At 37.5% G+C, this 17,689-nt stretch overlaps 1 protein-coding gene and 1 long non-coding RNA gene across 3 annotated transcripts in view; one reads left to right on the top strand and one right to left on the bottom strand.

Moving 5' to 3' along the window:
• The window catches only part of LOC136840054 (solute carrier family 7 member 14-like), a 116,880-nt gene extending 101,100 nt beyond the window's left edge, over positions 1-15,780 (top strand). The window contains exons 3-6 of the mRNA XM_067106383.1: positions 3,786-3,926; positions 8,297-8,472; positions 13,996-14,133; positions 15,187-15,780. Coding sequence (XP_066962484.1) covers positions 3,786-3,926; positions 8,297-8,472; positions 13,996-14,133; positions 15,187-15,780 — 1,049 coding nt within the window. The remainder of the gene's footprint in view (positions 1-3,785; positions 3,927-8,296; positions 8,473-13,995; positions 14,134-15,186) is intronic.
• LOC136840055 (uncharacterized) overlaps positions 1-17,689 on the bottom strand; it is a 273,512-nt gene that overhangs the window by 135,418 nt on the left and 120,405 nt on the right. The window lies entirely within an intron of this gene.

The raw sequence follows: 17,689 nt of genomic DNA, 5'->3' as shown, positions 1-17,689 counted from the left end.
CCGTAAAGATACGCATTATCCGGACGTGTGACGCCAGTCCCCTGAGACGGTGGTTAGGCGTATTTGTGGGCCCTCTATCCACGCGCGTGCGCTCGCTTGTGAGTGAGCTGAGGACAGGGGATTACCTCGACGAGGTTCTTGCATTTTTAATTATCGCTTATTTTTCTGTCGCCATTCCTCAGGTGAGGGTCACAATGGTTGGCCAACACTCAGGCGCATAGTTGCCTATTTAGGTCTGAAGAGGTATAGGGCACTTTGAGAGAAATGCACCTTTACCGTTCCTTTTCTCGCCAGAGAGAGAGAGAGAGAGAGAGAGAGAGAGAGAGAGAGAGAGAGAGAGAGAGAGAGTATAACTCTGTAAATGCTAGGAGAGAGAAAGAAAGTTTGTATGCATCTATACAAATATTTCACAGAGAGAGAGAGAGAGAGAGAGAGAGAGAGAGAGAGAGACATCCCTGTAAATGCTAGGAGATAGAAAGTTTGTATGCATCTATGCAAATACTTCCTACTCACACACACACACACACACACACACACACACACACACACACACAGAGTATACATCCCTGTAAATGCTAGGAGAGATAGAAAGTTTGTATGTATCAAATACAGAGAGAGAGAGAGAGAGAGAGAGAGAGAGAGAGAGAGAGAGAGAGACATCCCTGTAAATGCTAGGAGAGAGAAAGTTTGTATGCATCTATGCAAATACTTCCTACAGAGAGAGAGAGAGAGAGAGAGAGAGAGAGAGAGAGAGAGAGAGCGAGAGAGAGAGAGAGAGAGAGAATACAGTCCTATAATTCCTTCGAGGAGAATCCTAAAGGCAGAGGGATCCTATGCAATCACACAGGACAAAGAGGGTCCTGTAAGTGGATATAATCTGACCACAGCAACAGACCTCTTCATAAGGGTCTCCAGTGACCCCATCAATTCGGCTGCTGTCTGCGAACGGAATCTCTTTCATTTATTTGGACACACACGGTTATGAGAGAGAGAGAGAGAGAGAGAGAGAAGAGAGAGAGAGAGTTTTTATGCATTCATGCAAATGCACAGAGAGAGGGAGAGAGAGAGAGGAGAGATCTATAGAGAGAATATGCATCCCTGTACTGTCATCAGAGAGAGAGAGAGAGAGAGAGAGCCATTATATGCCCATCTAAATATTCAGAGAGAGAGAGAGAGAGAGAGAGAGAGAGAGAGAGAGAGAGAGAGCTAGCTTATATGCATCCCTGTCATTGTTTGTGTTTATCTTCATTATATTCATATGTTTCCTTCTTTCTGCAAATGCCTCAGTTTTCAGGGCGATTCTTTTCATTTTCTCAACGCATTGGCTTTTACCCTAAACCTGGTTGGAAATTCGGAATAAAGAGAACAATGTTATCAAGATCTCTCTCTCTCTCTCTAAGTAATTTTTTGTTGTCATGCATCTTACTTCTTGCAACAAGGCTGTGCTATTTTCTCACCCCTGCCCTGAATCTCTCTCTCTCTCTCTACTAATTTTTTGTTGTCGTGCATCTTACTCCCTGCAACAAGGCTGTGCTATTTTTCAGCCATGCTCCTCTCTCTCATATATATATATATATATAGGTATATATATCTATATATATATATATATATATATATATATATAAAAGTAATATTTTTTGTCGTGCACCTTACTTCTTGCAGCAAGGCTGTGCTATTTTCTCACCACGCTCTGGAACACCCCTCTCTCTCTCTCTCTCTCTCTCTCTCTCTCTCTATTCCTCCATTCCCTCTCTCTCTCTCCCCCCACCCTTTGGCCTCTCCTCTTTCAATATAACTAGGTCGAAGCTCGCCCCATAAGAGGTTCCCTAATCCCCTTGTGACAGACTTAGAGGCTCCTCCGGATAGAAACAATTCGACCAGAGGTCACATAAGGTTAACTGGTGTTTATTTTCCGCTTTTCTGAGTGATTGGCTCTCCAGTTTTCCTTTCTTTTTTTTGTTCTTTTTTCTTTTTTATAACTACCGCTATGACACGCATATCTATTCGTTCAAATATTTTTTCTCAGTTATTTATGCTGATTTGCAGACTGTATTTATACATCTATGTTTCTGTATTTATATATATTAATTACATATTTATAGTAAATGTAAATATATATATATATATCAATATATACATACATATGTATACATACATACATACATATATATATATATATATATATATATATATATATATATATATATATATGTGTGTGTGTGTGTGTGTGTTTGTGTGTGTGTGCGTGTGGCTGTGGCTGCAATCTCCATGTCTCATCCCATCTTTTAAATTTAAAACTATATATATATATATATATACATATATATATATATATATATATATATATATATATATATATATATATATATATATATATACATGTGTATAATGTTGCACATTTTCCTCCTAGGATAGTTTCTATTGGAAGTCAGTGGCAGCAGTTGTAGAGACCATCTTTTTATTTAGTCTCTGAATCTCTAGACTTCTTTTTCTCTTTAGGTAAGCTTCTCAGGAATATTCCTGAGAAGCTTACCTGGAGAGAAAAAGATGTAAGCAGCAATTCGTATTGTAAATAAAAAAGCAGTCTGTAAATAATGGCAATAACTTCAACAGAAAGAAAAATATGTATGTATTTATATAAATGTAATATATATATACACGTATAATATACATGTGTGTGTATGAATATACGTATACGTATGAGCCCTAGCAAATATACCCAACTTTTCCATCACCTTACAGAAGAGTACTTCACCAATTCACCTTCCCCCCCGCCCGGTTCACATTCCCAAAAGCTAGCTGGACCCCCTTGCTCCATTCACCCCCGCCCCCCAGCCGCACCTCCCAGCCCCACCCATTTCACCACTTGTACCTAACTTCGCGAAATTGAATTTCTATACTTTGCATGAAATCACGGCCGTTTTGCAAAGGAAGGAAAAGAAAAAAGGAAGTAAGAAGATAGGAAGTAAGGAAGGAAGGCAGGACCTTGGGCACAATGTATAAGAATGACGGGAAAACTGAAGGGAATTGAAGGGAATTGAATTTTTCCCGAGGAGGCCGTTTTATTTGCCTGGGGGTCCATTAGGGTAATTTACTTATTTCCTGATATTGGTGCGCGATCTATTTTTCTCCCTTTTGGAAGGAAAACACAGGCCGTATGTTTGCTTGCGCTGGACGTGAACGGTTATTATTTCTGTTATATTTGCTTGATGTTTATGTATATTTTGGTTCGTGGGTAAGGTTGACTCGTGTGGGGAGTACTTGCAATATACAGCGTATGTAGTATACATATGTTTTATACATGCGTCCACACACACACACACATTATATATATATATATATATATATATATATATATAGATATACAGTATATGTATGTATTATACTACATACATACTGTATATGTGAGTGCATTATATGTGTTTATATATATATATATATATATGCATTATATATGTTTATATATAATATATATGTATATATACACACACACACACACACACACATATATATATACTGTATACTGTATATAAGTATATATGTACACATCCTCATACATACCAACCGCCATATTCCCTTTCCCATCAATAAGGCTAAGAAAACAATTGTACGAGTGACTAATGCCTCGATTTTTTTTTTTTATCTCCCCGGAGCCACAAATCTTTGGAAAACGGTTATTTGTTGAAAAACAGAAATGCGTAGTTGTATATCGCCTCTAACGTAATTCAATTTCTCTCTCCCTCTCTCCTCTCTCTCTCTCTCTCTCTCTCTCTCTCTCTTTCAAGGGTTTGTGTGCGCGGAGCTGCACGTGAGGATTCCCAAAGGCTGCGGCGTGTACGCCCACGTCTACACGACCATGGGCGAGCTTCCGGCCGTGCTGGTGGCTTCCTCCCTTCTCCTGGATCTTCTGCTTCTTCCAGCATTCGGTAGGTCTTGGGGGCACCGGGCCGAGTTCCCCCGTCCCCATCCCCCCCTCCCCTCTCCTAGCCACACCCTCCACCTACCCCATACCCCCAATGTTTACCTAACCTGAGGATTTCTGTAGTCTAGGATTAAAGATCATTATAAGATATTCTTGTGTTTTCTGAGGGTACTGGAGGTTTGCTTTTCAGAATTATTAACAATTAAATGAAATTAAATTGGTTCCCCCCTCCCCCACTCCTCCACTGTTTATCCAATGTTAGGATTTTTGTAGTATGAGACTGTAGATCATTATATAAGATATTTTTTCTTTTCTGAAGGTACCGAACCATTTTTTTTCCAGTCTATTATCATTATTATTATTGCTAATAGATTCACAATTTCGTGAAAAACAATCTGAGTAATGACAATCCACAATTATATAGTAATTATGTTACTATGTAAAATAAACCAAAGACTTTCGAATACCTGAACGGTGTTCCTCATTTACTATATAATTGTGGATTTTTATTACTCATTATTATTATTATTATTATTATTATTATTATTATTATTATTATTATTATTATTATTAACAATTAAATAGAATTAAATTGGTTCCATCCCCTCTCCCCTCCTACAGTGTTTATCCAACATAAGCATTTTTGTAGTCTAAACTATACATCATTATCAGACATTCGCGTTTTTCCTGAAGCCACTGAAGCTTTGTTTTTCAGAATAATCAACGATGAAATAGAATTAAATTAGTTGCTAACTTCCTTCCCCCCCTCCCCACTCCCTCCCCCCTACCTGAGGATTTCTGTAGCCTAAGATTATAGATCGCTCCAAGATATTCTTGTGTTTTCTGATGGTACTGAAGCTTTGCTTATCAGAATTATGAACGCTGACAGAGATTTAAAATCATTTTCAAAGATGTAAATTGATTTTCAAAGATTTAATTGATTTTCAAAGATTTAAACTGATTTTCAAAGATTTAATTGATTTTCAAAGATTTAAAGTTATTTTCAAAGATTCAATTGATTGCCAAAGATTTAAATTGATTTTCAAAGATTTAAATTGCTTCTCAAAGATTTAAATTGATTTTCAAAGATTAAATTGATTTTCAAAGATTAAACTGATTTTCAACGATTTAAATTGATTTTCACAAATTTAAACTGATGTTCACAACTTCTTTTAAATTGTTTTGCTTCATGTCTCTTGGCCACGAGACGGTATTTTTGTATTTACTGAGAACTGAACTAAACCATTGTAAATTATTCATGTTGTAGTTTTTCGTATCACTGAAAGTGTCTATTTTCTGCTGTTGTTTATGACTGATCAAGACAAAATTACGAATTTCTCTTGACAGTCTCAATCAGATCTGTTGCATCATTGTCTCCTGGGAGCAAAACGGGCTTTCCATGTTAATCTCAGTAAGGTTATTCTTAAATAAGCTGTATCAATTAAAGTAATTAAGTGATTTAACTATTTCTGCGAACCATTTTCCTATTACTTGACTTCCTGAGGCAGACATACTCATAAATTCCCTTACTGAATCTCATTTCACATTTTCATCCGCTTACATTCGAACAAATCCGTTTTATTATCATAAATAAAGCACTTGGGAGTTGAGGGGGGCGACTCCAGCCGCACTCAGTGCCGGTCCCAAGGCCGGATAAATAGGGAGGGTAATAAGGAAACAGCTAGAGCATGCTTATTAAAAACAGCGACCCTGACTAGGGATTAAGCTGAGCTCAAGTTACAGATACTGTTCAAAGGAAGAACTAAAGCAACGATACGGACTTTTAGGGGATATATTATTTTTACATATGGTATATGTATATACATATACATATACATATGGTATATGTACTGTATATATAAATATTATATATATATAGGTATATAAACACTGTGTGTGTATATATACACATACATATATATGTTATGTATATATATACATATATAAATCTGTATATGTATATATATATATATAATATATATATATATATATATATATATATATATATATATATATACACATACATACATACATACATACATACATACATACATATGAATAAACATACCGTTAAACGAGAGGCAAGCCAACGGCACACAAAAGACGAAATCCCGAGAAATCCCTTTATTCAGGAGAACCGGCCCGAATCATTAAACCCAGAGGTCCGCCGCTGATTACCGGCGCTCGGCAATTCCAAGCCTGATCGCGAATGATCCGTTTCAGTTAAGGCTTCACTTGGCGTAGCTTTTCCCCCGATTAATCACTTCGTTAGGGGGTAATTGCCCTGATACGATTACAATGGCTTGCTGACGGGCGTAGAGATGGGTAAGGTAGCCCATGGGGGGAGGGGTAGGGGTGGGAGTCACTGGTTAACTGCGATAGATGTTTGGATTCAGTCGGGGGTTCAGTGATGGGATCTTGTACAGGATTAACAATTGGTATTTTAACCTTTCGCCTTGTGAATTTTTTGTTTTTTTTTTTTGTCATGGTTCTTACTTCCTGGAGGAGGGCTGTGCGATTTTGCCGCTTTCTTACACCTGCTGTGAGTCTCTCTCTCTCTCTCTCTCTCTCAGTAATTTTGTAATGTTTTTATCACGGATGATACTTCTTGCAACTGGGATTTTCTGTTTTCTCACACATGCTGTGAGGAGCTTCCCCACCCCTCTCTCTCTCTCTCTCTCTCTCTCTGTTCCTGTCTGTCTGTCTGTCTCTCTCTCTCTCTAAGTAATCTTGTTATTGTCATGTATTTCACTTCTGCAACAAGGCTGTGCTATTTTCACCCACACCTGAAACTCTCTTTTTCAGTTCCCCACTCTCTCTCTCTCTCTCTCTCTCTCTCTCCCCTAGGGAGGAAACGATCATTCCTTCATTAACATTCCTTTAACTAACTTTATTTCAACAGAAAAGTTAGAAAGAAAAAACAAAGAAAAAAATCAACCTACAATTACATCTCATCAAAGTGACTAACACATCCTGAGAATGTTATCAGCGAAGTTTTCTTATTTTTTAAAATGGGGAATGAATAGGCACTGCCATTTGAATACAATTACCTTTGACTTTCTGGCTAAACTTGCCAAAAATCGATGCCTATAATTTTGTGTTAAGAGGATCCTCTCTCTCTCTCTCTCTCTCTCTCTGTCTTTATGTTCTGACTGTTTTGTCTCTCTCTCTCTCACTGTCTCTCTATATTTTCTCATCTTGTCTCGTCTCCCTCTATCTCACTGTCTCTATCTCTCTCTCCCTGTCTCACTGTCTCTCTCTCTCTCTCTCTCTCTCACTGTCTCTATCCCACTGTCCCTGTCTCTCTCCCCCCATCTCATCATCTCTCCCTCTCTCAGTCTCTCTCTCTCTAACTCTATCTCACTGTATCTCACTGTCTCTCTCTCTCTCTTCTCACTGTCTCTATATACCTCTCTATCTCACTGTCTCTATCTCTCTCAATCTCCTTCTCCCTGTCTCTATCTCACTCTCTATCTCTCTCTCTCACTGTCTCTATATCGCCCTTTACCTTATTGTCTTATCTCTCTCTCTCTCTCTCTCTCAACGATCGACCCAGCTCAACGAAATTAAGAAATTGGCTTGAAGTTATTTCCTCACACCTGCTTTGTCTAGTAGCCGAATTCTCCACTTTATTTTGAAAAGGATTTTCCTTTCATTTGGTTTATTGTAAATACGATAAGGAATGTCAATACGATAAGGAATGTAAATAAGATATAATGTAAATACGATAAGTCGATATATTTGCCTTTCTACAAAAACAGGAAAAGCTGAAAAAATTGTGCGAAATACTGAAAGCTAATTGTATTATTGACAAGAATCAGTGGAACTGTTCGTGTTAAATTTACTGATATTTACAGCAGAGCGATTATGAAAATGGCAAACGAGAAATCGCCAGTTTCTTCGGCGCAATCGAGTTTTCTGTATATCGTAAAATCAAGGTCATCTACAATATATCTTTGGGTGGTCTGAGAGTCGCGGTTATCCACGGCCCGGTGGTGGCATGGCCTTTATCTTAACTTTAACCTTTAAGATAAAAACTACTGAGACCAGAGGGATGCAACTTGGTATGTTTGATGATTGGAGGGTGGATGATCAACATACCAACTTGCAGCCTTCTAGCCTCAGTAATTTTCAAGATCTGAATGCGTAATTTCTTTCTTGTCCTCTCCACACATAGGAAAGTCATTGTCTTTCAAGAAATTATCATCACGTAATCTCTCCCTCGTCCTCCCTCCACTTATTAGAAAGTCTTGTACCTCTCTCTACATTCAAGAAAGTTATTCTCTTGAAATAGCTCATCATTACGTAATCCCTCTCTCTCTCTCTCTCTCTCTCTCTCTCTTTCTCTCTCTCTCTCTCCCTTTTCCTCTGCAGCAGCGAGGAGCAGCAGCCAGTACATGGAATCCTCAATCAACCGTAGCCTGAGCGACCTGACGCTTCATCCGCGTCTCACTTTCATCCACGACTCTCGATACATATCTCCCGATTACGACCTGGCTGCCCTCGCCCTGGTGACGCTGTGCACTCTCATGGTCGTGGCTGGGACCAAGGTATGTGATGTACTATAAGGTTTTATTTGTTTGTTGTTATTTAGTTAGTTATGTTTTTTTTGTTACTGTGTGAGGATTTTTGTCTCTTTGGCTGTCTCTCTCTCTGTCTGTTTGTTTCTTGCATTTTCTTGTCAGTGGCTGGGTGACAGTTTCTCTCTCTCTCTCTCTTCATTATAACTATGTAAGAATTTAGCCTATCTCTCTCTCCACTAGGACTATTTAAGAATCTCTCTCTCTCTTCACTATGACTAGGTGAGAATCTCTCTCTCTCTCTCTCTTACTCTTCATTATAACTATGTAAGAATTTCTCTCTCTCTCTCTCTTTTCACTTTAACTAATTCAGAATTTCTCTCTCTTTCTCTCTCTCGCACTATGACAATGTAAGATTCTCTCTCTCTCTCTCTCTCTCTCTCTCTCTCTCTCTCTCTCTCTCTCTCTCTCGCTTTTTCAATGCACGTTGTACTGCAACTGTTACTACGGCCATTACGCACATACGTCACATAAAGGTTTCCTTGCAAAAGAGTTTAGGAACTCTAAACTTCCGAATTCCCTCGAATCCACTGTGTTCGTGAGTTTACTGGAGACTATAACAGTGCTTTAAAGCACCTTGCTCCATTGGCCTGTAAGTCTTATCCCATCTGAATAGCTGTATGTCTTGAATAATAATTAAAGTACAAGAAAATTACCAAAATCATATTTTGGTCATTTGTTGAACACTGGGCAACGTAGCATGCTTATTAAGAAAACAATACACCTTTTGAGCTATGCCAGTTTTAAAAACATTATTCCTTTTTTGTAAAGTAATTCCCTTTTGAGAAAATTTTGCCGTTTTTTAAAAAGTATTCAAATTTTTTAAACTATCCCAGTTTTAAAAAAGTATTCCATTTTTGTAAAATAATCCCCTTTTGAGAAAATTGTTCCCTTTTTTAAACAGTATTCAAATTTTTTAAACTATGCCAGTTTTAAAAAATGTATTCCCTTTTTGTAAAATAATCCCCTATTGAGATAATTTTGCCATTTTTTAAACAGTATTCAAATTTTTTAAACTATGCCTCTTTTAAAAAAGTATTCCATTTTGTGTAAAATAATTCCCTTTTGAGAGAATTTTGCCCTTTTTTAAACAGTATTCAGATTTTTTTTAAATTGTGCCCCTTTTCTTAAACAAAAATAAATTTTTATAGAATATTTTGCCCTTTTATAAACAATATTTTTGTTTATAATATTTTGGCCTATCTTATGTGATAATAAAATTTTTAGAAAATATTTGCCCTTTTTAAACAATAATGACCCTTTAAGAAAATTTAACCCTTTTTTGAAACAATATTCAACTTTTAAGCAAATTATGCGCTTCTGAAATATGTATGTATTGGCTAATAAACGACGTCATTGTTCTATGTCAAAATATCCATGCTGATACTTTATATATTCATTTACGTAGATTGCATAAATGCAAAACCTTACATTTACCATTTAGACTCAAAAACAAATGCAACGGGTAATTCTTTGATGCTTGCAAACGATTATGCAAATCCAACTGAAATACCTGATACCGACTGCATTCAATGCATAACTGACTTTGGCAGGAGTTTCTATACTTTTATTTTATAGAACACGGACGAGAGAGCACAGGCAATATTGCAGATTTGTTTGCAAATGAATGGTTAATTTTCCATATCTTATTCTTCGTAATTCTGATTGGAATTCGTATGAATTTTTTTAATGGAAAAAGAGACATTAAAGAGAATTACATATAATTTTAGAATGGGCTATTTTAATAATTACTTCTACTACTTATTTTATCTGTTTTATTTATCACGTTTATTTCTTTATCCATCTATTTATTGATTTATTTATTTCTTTTTCTTGATCTATTTATTCATGCATTTATTTATATTTATTTGTTTATTTATCTAACTAGATATTTATTTATTTATGTATTTATTTATTGTCTTTTATATTGACTTATCTTCTCTTTAGGACATGATTGACAAGCGCTTGTTTTCTTACGTTTAAAATTCTTTTTTTTATATTTTCTTCATTAGCAACATTACGAGTATCTGTTGATAATAAGGAGAGAGAGAGAGAGAGAGAGAGAGAGAGAGAGAGAGAGAGAGAGAGAGGAACAAAGTAAAGCGTACAAAAATCATTAGCAAAGCTAAGAGATATCTGTCAAGAGAGAGAGAGAGAGAGAGAGAGAGAGAGAGAGAGGAACAAAATGAAGCATACAAAAAATCATTAACAAACCCACCAGATATCTATTAATGAAAAAAGGGTAGAGGGTTAGCGTGGAATGCTCATTCATATCTAATAAGACAGACTGTTCCTCACCCCCGGGGCAGAATCAATATGCCCTCAGGTGACCTGACCTTATAGGTATCAGCAGCGATCCGGACGACCGTTTTCCTGTAATAACCGCCGTAGAAATCAACAGGGGATCGCCGAAGGCAGGATGCGAGATAGATAATAAGGATGATATGTGGGTTAGAGTCTAAATTACCTTGTCGAAATCGAAATTTAATTTAGAACTGTTGAGTTGGATATAGAATTAAGGACAAAGGCAGAGCACTGGGACCTATGAGGTCATTCAGCGCTGAGACGGAGAGTGTCAGTAAAAGGTTTGAAAGGTGTAACAGGAGGAAAACCTCAAAGCAGTTGCACTGTGAATCAATTGTTAGGAGAGAAACGAAAGTACAACGGAAGAAAGAGAATATGAAAGGAGGTACAGTAAAAGGAACGAAAGGGGTTGCAGCTAGGGGCCGAAGGAACGCTGCAAAGATCCTTAAGTAATGTCTACAGTGCACCGCATGAGGTGCGCTGACGGCACTACCCCCAACGGAGTTTAGATCTGTTAAATATGGTCTTGTTCCTTTGGGGAAGCAGTTTATCAAGGCTGGAATAAAGGGTAAAATGAAAAAAAATCAAGGTTTTTTCTCTCTCTCTCGCTCTCTCTCTCTCTCTCTCTCTCTCTCTCTCTCTCTCTCTCTCTCCACACACACACACAAACAAATGACTTACGATGGCAAAGGAATGTCGCCAAAAAAACCTTGCAATTATATTTACAAAAACACTGATCACCGATTTCCGGAGAACTCTCGGTTTAATGACGCTGAAAAATATTGACACAAAACAAAATCTGCCAAAGGAAAATAAAAAAAGAAAGAAATAAACTGCAAAAACAACAGGACGGATACAGATACCAACCTCCAAAAACTTTAAAAGACGCAGCGATGTTGGAATACAGTGTCAGTCCGAGTTACGTAATGGCTGAAACATAGACCATGCCAGTTTTCAAAATGCCATTATACGTCAGTGAACACGAAGAACACAGAACAGAGAACACAGACACAAGACACAGACACGGGACACAGACACTCTTCGTGGAGATATACACTTCTGAACTTTTCAAAGTTCGATTAGACAACGAGTCAGGGAATACTCGAAACGAAATAAGTAAAAAGTAACTAGGGAATGATCGTGTGAGAAATAAGATTACACGGAGATTGGAGCAGGACATAAATTCTTCATATGAATTCTGGAATTTATCCTTGGCATGGAAGGTTCGGTTTTCTGAGATTTTATCCAGTTCTGATTGCTGAAGTCCGCAAGTAGCTAAGGCATTTTTCCATTTCCAATCTTTGTCAGATCCAGGACGACTGACATTTATTTTATCCATTTGTTTCATTTACCAGAAAAATAAATAAATAAATAAATAAATAAATAAATAAATAAATACACGTGAATTTTATCGAGGAATATGTAATATTCATGATCTATATTACATCGCTGATTAGGACATATTTTTCTTTTTATTCCAAACTTTCTCACCGTTAACATTTGATTGACAGTTTTAACAGTGACAAAAAAAAGGATAAAACCTCATTTTCTTTAGAAGTTTACAGATGATCTTTATAGTTGCACAAACCACCTAAAGATAACTTCATCACGTAAACTGGTATTCATTCGTAACACAGTTAGAAATGAATACGTACAATATAAAATGATACCTGTAATTTTTTTCAATTTTTTGGCCTGAAATAATCCTACCTCGCATAAAAACAATTACGGGTATAATTCTAAATCACGCGTTTCTTTAAATCTTCAGCTGAAACTCCTTACGGACAGAGTCAACAGACTACGTATAACCCCAAGAGGACTAAAATGGAAGTCAGCTCGCAAAGAGGTACAAGTTATAGGAAAAGGTGATAAATAATCATATTGTGAGGGAGAGCAAAATAAAACCGATGCAGCTGAAATACAGGAGACTTCAGCAGAGAGCGGGAATGAATTTGCTCCTCGCTTAAATATTTTGGAGAGCAGGGAATTGCACAGCTACACTTCTAACGTCCACATTTTAGTCGTGGCCAAGATAAAATTCCTGTAGCAAACGAAAGCATTCTGATGAAAATGACAAAACGAGAGAATTTAGCAGAATACAGACATACTCTGTTAACTACAATCTACATAATTAAACGAACAATTATTTTGGTTAATAACTCTCATGTAAACATTATCCTAAAGCAGACCAGTTTTAAGGGAATATTATATTATTTATAATAATTAGTGAAGAGTTTTAAAAGAATATTTATAATAATAATAGTGAAGTAAGTGTTTGAGGTCTGGCCGGAAAGACCATTTCAGGAAACGGGTAGACGATGCTGGTCATAGCATTTTTCTTCGTCGACTCAGGTGGTCAGGGTCGATGGCCATAGCAGGTCCGATGCCAGATTTTATAGGAAATCAATCAATGCCCCCAGAGGAAAATTAAGCCGTGACTAGGAATTTCTTTAGTGAAACTTTCAATCATTTCCATCTGCAGCCCCCTCTCTCTCCAACCCTCTCCCCCCTCTCCCCCACTCCCCCTTCCTCCAACCAACTCCCCTCCCACCTAAATTACCAAATAACTTCAATTACACGTACCTCTGCGGAGTTATTGTTCACTGATGAATATACATTATGGATTAGGGGGTCTCTCCTCGCTTGAGAGGTCATTGAGGATTTGGAGATAACTTTTGACAAAGTAATGTAACGGTTCAAGTTAATATATAAGTGTAAGTATTTCACACACATCTTTCCTTACTTGCTTTTAAGTAACTTTACATGATAGGGAAGCTATTGATTAAGTTTTTCAATGAATATTCCATTCACATTTTGTATCTTATTTGTGTGTATGTATATATATATATGTATATGTATATGTACAGTATATATACATATACCTATACATACATTATTATAATATATATATATATATATATATATATATATATATATATATATATATATATATATATATATATATATATATATATATATATATATATATATATATATATATATATATTATATATATATATATTAATATATATATATATATTATATATATATATATATATATATATATATATATATATATACATACATACATACAATCTCGTATCACATCCATATGCAAAAACACACGAAGACTCACAAGCGCATCTGTTCCTATTCCCTAACTCAAAGAAGACATCTGTCATTTTCCAGGTGGTCTGCCAAATAGGAGGCATAGCAGTGGGCGTGTCCCTCCTGGTGCTATCAGCCATCTCCTGCACCGCCTTCGTCAGAGCGGACCTCAAGCACTGGACCCAACACCAGGGCTTCTTCCCCCGCGGTCTGCACGGGGTTTGTGTCGTTATTTCTCACAGGCGTTATTTGTTATTTGCGTCTTTGAATTCGTTATTTAATTGTTAGTTTATATAAGTGAAGTTTTCGACTGCGTTATTTATTTGTCACTTTATATGAGGTAAAAGAAAAAATAAATAACAGCCTCTCAGTGACGTTATTTTTTTTATTTGCGTCTTTAATTCCGTTGTTTTCTTGTTATTTTATATAAGTGAAGTTTTTGATTTCGTTGTTTTCTTGTTAGTTTACATAATTAAAAGAAAAAAATAATGTTGCTGTAGTACTGAGTACTGACTCTCTTTCTCTAGTGACGTTATTCGTTATTTGCGTCTTTGAATTCGTTATTTAATTGTTAGTTTATATAAGTAAAAGAAAAATAAATAATATTGCTGTAGTACTGAGCACTGAATCTCTTTCTCAACTGAAGTTATTGTTATTTGCGTCTTTGAATTCGTTATTTATTTGTTACTTTATAATAAGCAAGAGAGAAATAAAAAACAATGCTGTGTCAAGTACTGAATCTGTTTTTCAGTGACGTTTTTTTGCTATTTGCTTCTTTGAATCCGTTATTTTCTTGTTACTTTACATAGGTAAAGATAACTTTCAGTTGTTCCTCTCTGAGCCTATTACCATTGCTTTTGAATCCCAATTTTAGTAGGCCTATTTTCATCAGGTCTTATCATAAAGTCCACTGATAACCTGCGCTATCATATGTTATCAGGAGCACTTATTCTAAATATACAGTTAAGCACGCAGTTCATGGTAGATATGAATAATATTTAACCTTTTATGGAGGTCTTTCAATTATTTGTTTTATATATAAATATATATATATATATATATATATATATATATATATATATATATATATACATATATATGTATGTATATTTGTGCATATGTATGCATGTAATTGTGTGTCTATTTGTATCTGTACACAAATGCTGCAAGCCATGTTTCTGTGTAAATCTTGCCTTATTCACTTTCTTCATTGCAGATATAATGTGAAATAATGCGTATTTAATGATGATTAATAAACTTTTCATTTTTTAGGTAATGAACGGAGGAGCCATCATGAGCATCGGAGTCATAGGGAGCCACACTTCCTCCTTCTTGATGGACGAGTGCCAGCATTCCAAGGATACCCTGAGTCGTCTTGGAATGGCCATAGGAATAGTGTTCCTATTGGCACTATTCCCAAGTGCAGTTGCCTTCACGTTAGCTTCCCCCTCCTTCGAAACCGCAGCTCCCTTGGGGAACCTATTCCCAGGGGCTTCGCTCATGGCCATGAGGGCGCTGGTTGGTGTGGGTGGCATCCTAGGCCTATGGGCTACTGTGCTGAGCAGTCTGTTTGGAGCCTCTAGGCTACTGCACAGGCTCTCTTGCGACGGTCTAGCTCCTCGCTGGCTTAGAGTGATTTCCCCTCACACTGCAACCCCCTGGGTGTCAATCCTAATCTGTGGCATCCTGTTCAGGCACAACAGCTGCCATCTGTTCTTCCTGGCTCCTTCTGAGGACCCTGGGTACTGGGAGTTTGGGCGCAGGCGTGGCTGGGGCAACGGCGGTGCTATCGCGCCGATATCGCCCCCTGCCCGTTCACTCGGTAGAGACTACCCACACCAACCCCGCCCCTTCCGTGACTTCTAGAAGCGACAGCCCCAAAGAGATGACAGACTTGACCTCGTCTCACCAGAGGCCTTACCAAGCCTTCGACGAAACCCAGCCCAGGCAGCTGTCCGTCGAGTGGGAATCTGGTAACTGGGTGACGGCTGTGGTCGAGCCGCCGCAGCTCCCGTCTTGGAATTCTTGGACGACCTCGAGATTCCTGGTCGTCACCTTCATCATCAACTGCTTGGCCGGTGTGGGCGTCATAAGGGGCGCCAAGGAACTCCAAATCGGCAACTGGGTGTGGGCGGGAGTGGCGCTGTGTGCTTGTGGGTGCTTAGTGTGTAGCTTCGGCCTATGGCTGCAGCCGAAGAACCCTCTTCCAGAACCGAGCCAAAGGGACTTGGTGCCAGCGTTGCCCCTAGTGGCCATATTCACAAACATCTTGCTGATGCTGAATCTCCCAGTACCTGCTCTTCTGTTCAGCTGTGTGGTGTGGGCGTTGGGGTGTCTCGTGTGGGTGGTTCAAGGGAGGACTGGGAGCCTGGAGGCTGTGCTGTCAAGGGCGCTTCTGACTCAGAACGATCGTGAAGTGACTCCTGAGATGCTCTGAGTAAGGATTGCAGTATAAAGACCAACATTAAGTGTAAGTGAATAATTTAAGGGTCTGTTTTGTGAACATCCTTCGTGAAAAAGTTGCTCTACCTGATCTTGAAAATACTATTTTCGAAGTAGAGCAGAAAAGATATATAACTGAACACAACATAAGCCATCGGAAGTGAAAAAACAAGTCAAACAATGCGCAGAAATTTCTTCGGTGCAATCGACTTTTCTTTACAGCTGCTACAGCGTATAATCAAGGCCACCGAAAATAGATCTATCTTTCGGTGGTCTCGGTATAATGGTGTATGAGCCGCGGCCCATGAAACTTTAACTACGGCCCTGTGGTGGCCTGGCCTATATGGCTGCCAGACACACGATTATGGCTAGCTTTAACCTTAAATAAAATAAAAACTACTGAGGCTACAGGGCTGCAATTCGGTATGTTTGATGATTGGAGGGTGGATGATCAACATACCAATTTGCAGCCCTCTATCCTCAGTAGTTTTTAAGATCTGAGGGCGGACAGAAAAAAGTGAGGACAGAAAAAAAGTGAGGACGTACGGACAGAGCCAGCACAACAGTTTTCTTTTACAGAAAACTAAAAACTGGATGGAAGGACTGTTTAATTTAAAAATGTACAAAAAGTATTTCATACGAGTTACTGTATTATCCAAATACAGAAAACCTTCCTTTTCCCACTACCACTAGTTTTTTTTCAGCTACCTGGTTGTGTTAAAGTTTTCCTTCGGGGGAATTACCCACTTCGTATTGGCATGATAAAATATCTATTGTGTAAAAAATTAAAGAAAACGATAAGGTTTTTTTTATTCAGAGTCAACTCTTTCGTTGTGAAAAAAAAAAATTTACCCCTAGCTTGGAATGCCAGCTAAATTTAGCTTATATGAACTGATATATTTTAAGTTCACTGTGGATGGAGCCAAAAAATTGACAGTTTTTTTATGATTGGTATATTTTATGTTCACTGTGGATGAAGCCAAAAAATTGACAGTTTTTTTATGGTTGGTATATTTTATGTTTATTGTGGATGGAGCCAAAAAATCGACAGTTTCTTTTATAAGTTACGAATATTACTCTTAACTGAAGACACTGACAAAGAAGAATCCAAATTTACTTATATTATCTAAAATTCTCTCATATTATCTATTCTTCAAGTGCATCAAACCAATCCAGATCGACGTTACTTACAAAGTAGAAGGAACCATTCTTATCAGATAACCTTTACTGCCGGAATGCTCAACAGGAATAACCGTAGAATATTCTTAATATTCTTCTATTCTTCGACTCAATATTACAAGTACGCGCAGACATACATAAATAAACCTATATA

This window comes from Macrobrachium rosenbergii, chromosome 7 (genome assembly GCF_040412425.1).
Source record: "Macrobrachium rosenbergii isolate ZJJX-2024 chromosome 7, ASM4041242v1, whole genome shotgun sequence".
Lineage (NCBI taxonomy): Eukaryota > Metazoa > Arthropoda > Malacostraca > Decapoda > Palaemonidae > Macrobrachium > Macrobrachium rosenbergii.
The sequence above is the reverse complement of the archived record's forward strand: the minus strand, read 5'-3'. Positions and strand labels throughout refer to the sequence as shown.